Raw genomic sequence first — 12542 nt, forward strand, 5'->3', positions numbered from 1 at the left:
TGTTTTAAATTTGTATAATATAAGGAATATTGTATTATAGATCATTATGTATTACGGATATAATATATTTTAGAGCGATATTTTAATAACTCACATAGATAAGTTCAGTAAATGTACAAATGAGTCATTATAGTAAAATAATTATTAAAAATCCTGTAATATGATTACTTATCTTACGAGTCTAAATGTTAAGTAGTTTAAAACAAAACAAATTTCCTAATCACTTAACGCTGAAGATAGTAAAAAGTTCGCCGCTAATTGCTCGTTTTTTTCGCAAGCAAAATATGCTTGCAATGCCAGGGATTCTGAAAAACCAAGTGATTTAAGCTACAAAGAAAGAAATATTAGTAAGATGTTTAAAGTATTAAGGAAAACCCTCAAAATTTACGCGATTAATTGCTTCCTCGTCTTGTGTTGTGAGTAGAAATTTCATATTTCTATGTCCTTGTGGACGGCTAGTAGCAGATAAATTATCGTTATCTATTGTGCTTGTAGCACCTCCATCTTCATAAATTTCATTATGAATTGTATCAGAGGTATCTGCAGTTAAAGTCGCTACTGCAACTGCAGCTGCAGCTCTTTCACGTAAGAACGCATCAGCAGCGGCTGCTCGACGTTCTGCCGCTCTATCTGGTTGTGCAGATGAAAAGACATGTGGTACTGTATCCGCCCCTGCATCACCACTTTCTCCAGGTCGCTGGTGTGTAAGAAGTCCGTCACCGCCTGCACCAGGGTCTATATCAGTAGAACGTACATGCAATCCATCTCCGCCAGCTGCAGCGCGAACTGCAGCAGCAAGCTGTGCACGTCGCCCCGCTGTCATCCGACGAGGATGTTGCCGGTTTATATCAGCACGTCCCTCCAAAGTTTGACTTAACATCCTTAGGAAAGCATCTTGGTTTTCCGATATAAGTTGTAGAAGCGCTGGATTAGTTTGCCCAATCTGAGTGTATGCCTTTAAAATGCAATGTCATAATTTTAATGTTAAATATTTATAATTACTTGCTGGAGTACTCCATGTAAAGCGTCCGGATTGTGATACATCAACGAACGCATTAGTAAGAACTGCGGTTGATTGCGAAATATTTCAAATGGATCTATAAACATTGAAAAGAAAAATCATGAAGAATTTTTCGGCTTTGGTACAGTCACATTCACCTGTAACATATCGTAATGCCGTGCGATTGTTTTCTAAAGGCCGCTGATCGTCGTCATACTCTTCAACTCTGTAACTGAAATTTAAGCCAATTTCAGCAATGGAATTTGACAAACGATCTCTCTCTTCGTCATACACCCTATTACTATTACTTTCCACAATATTGGAGCCATTATCTGCTTCATTAGTTGTATTGCTATTAAATATCTCTGAAGTATCTGACAATCCACTTATTAAAAATTCTATTGCTCTCTCCGTATTATTGAAACAAGCAGTCATAGCGTGTTCAACGGTTTCACGACTAAAACCCATTTCTATCATTGATTCAATAGTACGATTATATTCTTCACTCACTGCCAAATTTGATTCGGATCTTGATTTCATTGAAGTATTAGAGAACACACCTGCGAGGTCACCACTTGAAAATGTGCTGTGGCTGTTTTCAGAACCTTCAGATCTAGTACTTCTGCCGGAAAGAGGAAATACGCCGGATCCACTTGAGGACATACTAGTATTACTTCCGACAGAAGCCAAAACACTCCCTAATCCATTATTTTGAGTATCTCCACTGACAAGGTTGTAAGACTGGACTTCTTTTGGCATATTTTCATCAAGTTCCTTAGAATTTTCTTTCATCGATTCCTTGTCATCTTGGGGCTGAGTTTTATAATCCTTTAAGTTACCGACGTCACCTATTTTTAAATAAAGAATAAAGGTGAACAAAAACAATTTCAAAGTTTTATATTAAATATGTTACTATCTTGATTGAGACGAACAAGATTACATAATGTCGCATGTTGACTTTCCCCCGTGCGGTGCCCACCACAACAACCACTCTCTTGACAATGGTATATTTTGCTAATGCTATTAAAGCGGATTGATGACACCTGACTGCTTTCATCATCGCCAATACGAGCGGACTCTCTAGCGTTGTTGCAGTTTTCGCCATCATTATTTGCATCAATATTATATTTAAGCTTTACGCTATCTCGTGCAACTGTGGTAGTTGTACTGAAACTATCCGATGTTTCAGTTGTACCGCTAATTAAGTATTCTACGGCCCTTTCTGGATTGTTAAAACTGACTGACATTGCTTTTTCAACATTTTCACGGCTAAAGCCCATTTCCATTATAGACTCAATTGTATGTTCGTATTCTGAGTCCAAGGGTACATTTATTTCAGCTCTTGATTGTATTGAAGTATTAGAAAACACTCCAGCAAGATCACCACTAGAATAAGTGCTATGACTAGTTTCAGAGCCCCCAGATTCATTACCGCTTCTGGAAAAAAACAAAACCCCTGACCCACTAGACAATATGCTTGTATTGCTTTCAGTGAATTCCAAAGCAGCTGCTCCATTAATGTTGTCAGTACTACCCACAGATTGACTTTCCCCAACAGAGTCATCATTGCCATTATTTAATGATATCGCTTTAATTTCAGTTTGTGTGGCCTGCGGCACTGATACTTCTTTGAATGAATCCGCTGTTGTTATACGGTCTGGTAATTTGTTACATTCGTCCGCCTTTTGAGTAGTGGAAACCGATGATACAACGGATGAGGGAAAACATCCTCCATCAGGTTTCTGAAAATAGTTTTCAAAACTACCGTTAAGTATTATCACGATGAACTTGCTTTCGTCTATATTGTATGAATTAATACTGCGCTCGTTACTGAGTATTACACCTATTTCACCAGAAAAAGACTGTTTTAGAAAAGAGTTGAAAGGTCCTTATGTGTGGTACTAACCAGAATATATCAGTTTTTGATTTTCAACATTGTATTCTGTCCCTCTTTCAATATAGATTCTCTCCTTTAATTGAAATATCTATTTAAAAAAGAACATAAAGTATATTAATATATTTTTGAATGAAAACTTGATATTTGTATGAAATTAGCTTATTTAAATACTTAAGATCCATATAAAGAAGTATACGACAAAATGGTTAAGGTCAAGTATGCTATAGTTTCAAAAGGCAAAGAATTTTTCGACTCAAAACTATATTTAAGCTTTAAGATAAATCAAGCTCTTGATGTGCGTTGACAGTGCTTCGAATCATAAAAGGTGTCTTACGAAAATTTGCATAGCCGCTGTTGGGAGGACACACGTTTTAAAACGCATGCGAATTGTGTACAAGTATTTTAGAAAATATTTTATATACCCTGAACAGGATATACATATTAAGTTTGCCACGAAGGAAGCGTCGGAGACCCTATAAAGTGTTTATATAAATGATCAGTATGTTGTGCTGAGTCGATTTAGACATGCCGTCTTCTGTCCTTCTGTCTGTCTGTATATATACGAAATAGTTTTTAAGATATCGTTTTGAAATTTTGCCTACGTCATTTTCTCTTCAAGAAGCTGCTCATTTATCGGAACGGGCGATATCGGACCACTATAACATATAGCTGCCATATAAACCGAACGATCGGAATCAAGGGCTATAAGGGACGTAGTATCTTCACGAAATTTGAGATGGATTATTGCTTAGGGTAATAATATAATCTCTGAAAAAATTGCTCAGATCGGATTATTATAGCACAAAGCTTCTATACAATCTGTACACATAGTTATTAAAAGAAATGCACCTGTGAAGGGTATATTATCTTTTTTCTTGTTTTTTTTATTTTGCTAAAATTATCTAGGTATGTAACGGTGGTGTTCGGAGACCTCAAAAGGCGACCTGTTACAATCCGAAATGCACTGTTTTTGCTGGCTTGTAGAAAATTGACCACAAATCTTCTCAGACTATTAGCATTTAACTAATTAATGATGTCGGAGAATATGAGACCGCTTTGTTAACAAAACCACAACTTACTTACTTATTTTTCATTTAAGAGTGGTCACAGTCGATTCCGATTCTCTACCAAATTATGGTATAAACCAATTTTCTTCTTTTCGTAACCCTCGTGATCGTTTTTAGAAAAATAGTAGGTACAAGTCTTCAGATGTTGTACTATATAAGCTATCAATATAATATGAGTATACCGCAGGTCAATATAAATATAGATATATTATTATTCTCATACCTCCACAGACTTAACTATAAATTGTGTCGAAAATATGATAAAATAAATTTAAACCACGGGAAATAAGACGTATTCACGTTTAAAAAAAGTGAATAAGTCATTAGCAAAGCTCCAAAGTATAAGCTTTGAAATATCAGATAATATTTTTACTAAGATTCACAAAAGACCCTGAAACAGCAAACAACTTCGAATCCTAGAAAAGTCAACAAGGTCTATAGCATAAAATGAGAAAATGAATAAAAAAAAAATAAACCAAAAATGGACTGATGGAAACTAAGAGAAAATTAGAAGAAGAATTCACCCAATGGATGGCATAAGTAGATTGAGAAATATAACAACAACACCAGTACAAACCACAATCATGCAATATCTTAACCATATATAAGTTAAAAAACTTTTATTTAGTTTTTTATAAAAAAAAATATTTTTTGGGAGCTATGCTTCTTTATTGAATTCTGTGTAAGAACTAAAGTTTACAATTAATTACATTTAACTCTAAACCTATGTTTGCCGCTGCAACGGGTATGGAGTTTGCTGACGCTGCGCTTCTCTTAGGTTGGCACTTCGCTGACGCTTCCCACAGGTTGCCACTACACTCGCACTCTCAGCGACTTAGTTGGTGTCGTATTCTATTGCTTTGTATCATATGATATTAATGCATCATATAATACTTTTTAAATGTGTGGGGTACTAACTAGTCCCCCCTTGAAATTCAAACGTCCTCGTTTGAATCTTTTGGTGTATTAAAAATTCGGTTAAGAACTTCTATTGCCGGTTGAGACAGTTTATTAGGTTCATCTTCTTTTTGTTTCATCAAAAGATTTTTCCCGAAAATTAAAGCGATGACTATTAAAATTACGATTAGAGTGATGCTGGTTGTTGACCTCCGTGCAGTTTGACAAACGACTTTTTAAAAGAATATTTATACATGAATCATTACTTAAATCTTTATCGTAATTGTTATGGTGGGAAATGTCAGCATATATTCCGTACGGATCTACACTCGCGTTGGTAAAGAAATTGCGTTGTATTTTACTTAGGGAGGTGAGTCAGTTGTGCGGAAATCAGACATTTCGGTGGTCGATCGTCCTGGCATCGCCAATTATTTTATGCCTGATCGTATGGAGTATCGCGAAGTACTTAGGGGTATTCTTGACTCCCTCATATGCTTTAAAAATTCTGTCGACGCTTTTCCTCCAGAAGTTAAATTCTCCTGGTCGTCCCGAAAATTCTCTGAAGCATTTAACCATGCCCGGAATCTTGCCTAATTCAGTGTAACGCTGTGGTCGGGTTCGGTAATGTCAGTTATAGTCTGCGTAATCATTCGTTCGAGTACTTTTCGAACTATTGTCGTTATTAGAGTGAGGTTAGGGGTGGGAGGGTTTAAAGGATGGGTGGTTTGCCCATAATCTAACCTCATCTGGTTTAGTTGTTCAATCAATTCTTCTGCAGTGTCTGACATTATATTAAAATTTTCATTTTTATGTCAATTAATTCAATTTTTTTCCTTTGTAATAGCACTCGATTTCTTTCTTTTATTTTTATGTCAATTAATTTCTTTAATTTACATTTTTTTTCTTCTAGTTTAATACCTTTTTTTGATTCTCCCTTTTTGTATCGAATAATTAAGTTTCTTATTCTTAGTTATAACAATATTTTCTTTAATAATATTAAAATATTTTTTAAAAGCGTACAGTAGTGGTTTCCAGCTCGTCAACACAGTATTTGTTATTAGTTCTCATACGCGTAGCCTTACTTTTTTATTGCGTTTCGCGTTTGTGTATTTTGTTTTTGCTTTCATTCCACAATTTAGTACCGTTCGCCACTCGCGTAGCCTTACTTGTTGATTTTCAGGCTGTTAACTACTTTCGCGCGCTTGTCCCTGCTCAGGCGCCAGTTAAAAAACTTTTATTTAGTTTTTTATAAAAAAAATATTTTTTGGGAGCTATGCTCCTTTATTGACTTCTGTGTAAGAACTAAAGTTTACAATTAATTACACTTAATCTAAACCTATGTTTGCCGCTGCAACGGGTATGGAGTTTGCTGACGCTGCGTGTCCCACAGGTAGCCACTACACGTGTCGATGATACTTTTTAAATGTGTGGGGTACTAACTTATATAGATACGCTAAATACTGCTTCCTACTAAAACTTAAATTGCTCTGAGTTCATAAAGAAGTACTATCACAAGCAAAGAAGGCGAAATTCCAAAGCACAAATGCTACTAATAAATTAGTCATTGCAATACACTCCTCAAAGTCGAACGCTCGAGTTTAACGGTATCTTAATAAAAATAGATTATCCTTCTTTATTGACATAGACACCGCTTACGCGGTTTGAGGTTTCTAGTGTAGCCAGGTTCTTCTCCACATGGACTTTCCAATGAAGTGGAGGTCTTCCTCTGCTTCCCCCGGCAGGTACTGCGTCGAATATTTTCAGAGCTGGTGTGTTTTCGTCCATTCGAGCGACATGACCTAGCCAGCGTAGCCGCTGTCTCTTTATTCATTAAACTATGTCAATGCCGTCGTACATCTCGTACAGCTCATCGTTCCATCGACTGCGGTATTCACCGTTGTCAATGCGCAAAGCACCATAAATCTTTCGCAGAACTTTTCTCTCGAAAACTCATATCCCGACTGATAAGATGATTGTACAATTTCGATTCAGCTCTGCAGCTCAAATTATTTTTCCAGCTGTAGATTAAAGAAGTCACACGATAGGGAATCGCTCTGTCTGAAACCTCGTTTGGAGAAGTCCTTCCCGTTCCTGACGGAGCTTTTGATATTGCCGTCAGTTTACACAGCCGTATTAGTTTTGCGGGGATACCAAATTCAGACAAAGCGGCATAAATGCAGCTCCTTTTTACGCTGTTAAATGCTGCTTTAAAATCGACGAAGTGGTAGTGTATGTCGATCATCTTTTCTCGAGTCCACCAAGATTTAGCGCATGGTGAGTATCTGGCCAGTTGTTGATTTTCCAGGCCTGAAGCCACACTGAGAAGGACCAATCAGTTGTTGACGGTGGACTTTAAACATTCACACAACTCCCTCGATACAACCTTATATGTGATGTTGAGGTGGCTTAACCCACGATAATTGGGGCAAATTGTGGGGTCTCCCTTTAGGTGGATTGGGCAGAACACACTTTAAAATGCAGTTGTCGGGCGTCGCACTGTGTTGCGGCTAGTGGAAAAATAACTTTTCTCCGATTATTTTTTTCAGTGTCTTTAATGATGCAATTTTGTCACAGACATTCCAAGTAAACAAAAAACACATAAAGCTTATTTTTATGTTGGCCCGTTGATTTTTAATTGATTTTAGAAGTCAAATATAAAAAAATTTTCACGAAAAGAGGGGATTTCAGGGCTGTATTCAAAATGATCTCATTTGATTTTGGTGACAGATATTTTGATTCGGAAAAAACATCTGCCTTCGGACAAGTATCTTCTGTAAAACGAGGGAATTTTGTTTGAGACATTTTCATAAGCACCTTTTTTAGAGCGAAAACCCGACTAAAGGTCCATTTTTCCTTTAAATTTGGGTTAGGTAAGCAATATCTAAAAATTCCCAGAGAGTCCCAGTTCCAAACCACTACAGAAATGTTACATAATTTGTTTTCAACGAACTGTGAAAAAATAAGCTGCCCATACCTGCCCTCCTGGGAGTTATAGCGATTTTAGTATATCACTCTCAGTATTTATTCCATAGAAATAGAACGGAAATTCTCGAAATCACTTATTTTTTTATTCTGCATTTATTCTAGTACTCCACAAAAATGAGCATAACTCTCTTAAAACTGAAGCTATTGACTTCAAAGCGGTATCAAATTAAAGCTTTTAGTGCCACCTTTCAAATAAGAAATGAAATAGATTTTGGTTTCATATAAAATTTCAGAGTTTTTCAACAAATATCGAAAAATTATGAAAATTTGACGTTTATGATTCTTGTTCGGACCACCCTATACTTTATTTAAAAAACTAATCATAGGGTATTTATCAGAAATAAAAGAAGAATTGAAATACACTTTTTTTTGTAAATTTTTCGAACAACTTTTTTTTTTTTTACTTTTGTTGAAAATTTGACCCAACAATTTCTTTCGGTGTAAATTTTTTTTTCACTCATTCTGTTTGGGATTTCATTCTGACCAATCTGTAGAAGTTTCTCATCGATACAATTAAAATTACAGTTTAGGCAATATGATTTCTAAAAAATTCCGGTTTCGCAACACTGTGCGTCGTCCGACCATATTTTACAAAAAAGCTGATGCATGCTCCTTATCAGTTCTTCGCCACCGTTTTTGAATAGCTCGGCCGGCAATCCATCGGCCTCCGCCGCTTTGTTGTTCTTCAGACTGGTAATTGCTATACGAACTTCTTAATGGTCGCGCAATGGAACGTCTGCTCCATCGTCATCGATTTGGGAATTGGGTTCGCCTTCTCCTGGCGTTGTGCGTTCACTGCCATTCAGCAGGCTGGAGAAGTGTTCCCTCCATAATTTTAGTATGCTATGGGCATCGGTTACTAAATCACCTCCTTGGGTTCGACAAAAGACTATGCCCCGGTCTTGAAGCATTCTGTTAGTCGCCGCATTTTATCGTAGAATTTTTAAACATTAACCCTGTCGGCCAGCTTGTCAAGCTCTTCATACTCACGCATTTCGCTCTCTCTCTTTTTTACTATCTGCAAAGTTCGCGATTACATGAGGCAACTTTAGTTGCTAATTCTCGGGCGATTCTCTTTTGCTGTCGCCCATTACCTTCACACGAGCAACTTGTCTTGCGCAACTCTGCTCGAGTTTTTTTTCTCATTCTCTTTCACTTTATTTTAACCCATTGTCTACTCTTTACTTTAACCCATTGTCGTTTCTTTTTCCTTATAGGTATTTGAGCCACTCTATCACATATATTAATCAGCTCTGTCAATTAAGAAATACATTTTATTTATTAAAACAAAGATATATCACCCTTTTTACTATCGTCTGAATCAATTTGTATGGCTTCCTCCATACATTTCACAATATCTTTAATTAATTCGATTTTTTCGTCATACTCCATTTTCAAAAATTTTTTTATTATATTATATATATTTGTATACATATTTGCAAATTAATTACCAAAAGATGAAATTAAATTTTTTAAATATATTCAAAATATTAATTTCAAAAAAATATACGCAAATGCAACTATGTACTATGAAAGAATGAACACGAATACCGAAAAACGTCGCAGCGAACTGTTACGAATAAGAACACAAAGCGAGTTGCTGAACACTGGAAACTCGGCGCGATTCCCCTCTCCTCGTCGTCCCCTCGCCTATAAACCAAGAGTTGCCGCAACAAAAGTTGCCTCGTGTAATTGGGCTCAAATGCGTCTTGCTTTCCATTCAACTCTCGGCATCTTTCCCATTCACAGACAACCAATTCAATCAATATCCTGACAGCAAGGATATACTCGAGCAAATACAAAATAATTTGCTTTGGTATCAATAAAAATATATTCGTTATGTATTATATGTATATACCAAGAGAAATATTATATAGTCAAACTTCCACCGTAATAAACTTACAACCAACCGATTTTACAGTGAGAGAGAGTATAGAGAGTATTTTAACCACGGATAATGGTTCCAATGTGAGAGCGCCTCAAAATAAGCCTTTTTTATAACATTTAAATTAAAACACCTAACATTTATTACGATTGCAAATTATTATACATATATTGGACTTCTAATACATGGCGAAACTACTTAAATCCTTTTTTATGATTTTATGGTAAAATTAAAACTGATTTTTGATCTTTCAATACTATTGAGTTAAGCCTGTTAGTTCTCAATTAATAATTGAAAATTAATTCTAATATGCATCAAATTGCAAAACATTTCATGAAATATATTTAAATTTAGCATTTTCTTTGATTTTCATTGCTTTACATTTTTTATTAGCGATCGTGAACGATTTCAATCTGCCCGTTCCAGTCATTCCAATTGCAAAACGTCAAAACGTACTCAATCTAGTCAACTGTCAATGGGTAGATGAGCGGTTCTCACATTTCCAGTGACAGGAGAGTTGGGCATCTCTTTATCTCTGAATCATAAAATTTCCAACTTTGCCGACAAAAAATATATGTTGGTCAAAACAGATAACGCATATATTTATAAAAACTCCGCCCACTTTGTGATGTAGCAAAACACTGTAATATTAACAATATACGAAAATAAAATGAAAACTTTATATAGTAAAACACAGTTCCATGGAGAAAACATATTCAAAAACAAAATAGAAGTACTTAAAAATCAACTAAGTTGGTGAATAGAGTCACTTTTGATTTAGCAGGAGAGAGTTTTAGTGCCGGAAGTCAATATCGTCAACCGTCAGCGTACAAGGTAATGGAAATTCATGGGGGCCGTCGCCCCGGGCGCAACGTCTTGGGGGCGGCAAAACGATCTTCGCTGTTTTTTAATATTCAGAAAAATACTTCAACACATTTTTTTACAAAATTTATTATAAAAGATAAAGAGTTGTACACTCTCCAAATTTTCAAAAATGGGCAAAAATTCCTGCAAATTGTGTCAAAAGTGTACAAGATATACATAGGGCGAAAGTGGGTTTTTTCTATGGCTTTTAATAAGATGTCTTGGCAATTTCCTCAAAAACCGTATTGTGAGAATTTTGGAGCTTCAGAATTGGCTGGCTTCTAGTTCCTAAATTTTATATACTTAATATCGAAGATATTTTGTAAAAATGCACTTTTGATCGAACCACCTCATGAAACCTGTAGGTAGGTGGATAAAGGGGGGCGGGGATGAATACATTAAATATTTCGGGGTAGACATCTTTTGACCGGATATCTATACTAGGGTAGCATCCCTGCGATGCGACAATGGGATGATATTGCACGAATTGCAATCTCAATCTTTACGAATTACATTAGAACCTGTACTGAAGATTTGAGTGACTTTTTAAACTGGTTGCTTAGACCGCAGCTATCGATTTTCCTGCTTACACACAGATGCGTTGATCACAATATATTGATATTTGGATTATTGCGGGGTAGACACCTACAGCAAGAAGCAACGAACTGCAGACTCTACTAAGATGTGATGCGTAGGACGAAACACGTTGGAAAATAATAACGGACAGAACAGGAAATACACCTGACTGATGTGATGTTCCGAAGTACTGCGGTCTGTAAGGATTAGGAGTTTCCTTTTGGATCTCGCAAGAGAGTTGAACAATTAAAGGTGGAACTGGTAAGCTACTGGAAGAATTAGACATTTTTAATTTAGCTTACCCATACCCATTTTAACCCCGAATTCGGAATATCGGCTGGAACCAATAGAACTCATAAATATAGCATTTACAGTTTTATAAGATCGAAAATATTAAAACGAATGAAAAGTAAATATCTTTTAATAATATTATATACATAAATGCTCACCGTCTCCTCAGGATTTATTTCAATTACAAACGTATCGTTCTGCAACGTCTGTACGGTGATTAGCATTTCAATGTTTAGCCGTTATTTTGAGAACAAATTCGAATAAGAATCTTTCGGTCTATTTTTTTTTATTTTCTATATTATGTGTATGAACGAATTGCAATTAATTTGTCTAAGAAATTTTTTAGAACCTATAACAAATGTATAAATCTTCAAAAACCTTCGTTATAAATATATGTACACATATACCGCTCTCATTTTATTTCGTACAAAAATATACATTTGATAATAAATATACAATGTCAAATTATTTCGATAAATGAACATTCAACAATATTAAATGGGCAGCACTGACTGTTAAGGGGGTATTCTCATGTAATCACTTCGAAAAATCGACTTTTTTTTTTGACAGTAAAACCTATTGAAAACATGCTGTGAAAAATTCAGATCGAAATTCATATGTAGTATTTGATAAGTTACAGCTCATCGTCGCCGACGTGTCGTAAGCGACTGTCTACTTGTCTGACTGTCTTTAACGCATTTTTCTCGAATCATCATCATTTTCTGAAACTGTCATGGTCCTAAAAAAAGTTTTCAACCGATTTAAATAAATAAAATTTATATATGTTCTTCTACTCATTTATAGTTATCGTCCCTACCAGAATTGTTTATTTTCGAAAATATTTTCGAATTTATTAATATTATTTTTAAACGATTTTTAACGAAAAAAAACAAGTTTTTCGTGACTTTTTTTGAAGTTTGACACTTTTTTTAATGAAATTGATTATATTTGGTAGGGACGACAGCCGCAGAACTACTGAATAATAATCCACTCGATTTTTTTATTTCAGACAACATGAACAGCCGCTATCATCATCACCAGTGAACTACTTTGATTAAAAAAAAATATATTAAAAATGTA

General features: G+C 35.4%; 1 protein-coding gene across 1 annotated transcript; it reads right to left on the bottom strand.

The window, feature by feature from the left end:
- Window positions 1-216: 216 nt before the first annotated feature.
- Window positions 217-11686, bottom strand: LOC120778312. Its single transcript, XM_040110105.1, has 7 exons — window positions 11621-11686; window positions 2907-2985; window positions 1959-2843; window positions 1153-1848; window positions 1003-1097; window positions 389-943; window positions 217-327 (listed from the first exon to the last, which is right to left on the bottom strand). The coding sequence occupies exons 1-7, from the start codon at window positions 11684-11686 to the stop codon at window positions 217-219; spliced, it is 2487 nt and encodes an 828-aa protein (XP_039966039.1).
- Between the last annotated feature and the right edge of the window lie 856 nt (window positions 11687-12542).

This window comes from Bactrocera tryoni, chromosome 5, assembly GCF_016617805.1.
Source record: "Bactrocera tryoni isolate S06 chromosome 5, CSIRO_BtryS06_freeze2, whole genome shotgun sequence".
In the NCBI taxonomy this organism is placed as follows: domain Eukaryota; kingdom Metazoa; phylum Arthropoda; class Insecta; order Diptera; family Tephritidae; genus Bactrocera; species Bactrocera tryoni.

Excerpts from the sequence above, each read along its gene's own strand:
- LOC120778312 (XM_040110105.1), bottom strand. The coding sequence starts at position 11,686 with ATGCTAATCACCGTACAGACGTTGCAGAACGATACGTTTGTAATTGAA. Across the intron at positions 2,986-11,620 it reads AAATAAATCCTGAGGAGACG|ATATTTCAATTAAAGGAGAG; the intron begins GTGAGCATTTAT and ends TTTTTTAAATAG. Across the intron at positions 2,844-2,906 it reads TCAAAAACTGATATATTCTG|GTGTAATACTCAGTAACGAG; the intron begins GTTAGTACCACA and ends CTGGTGAAATAG.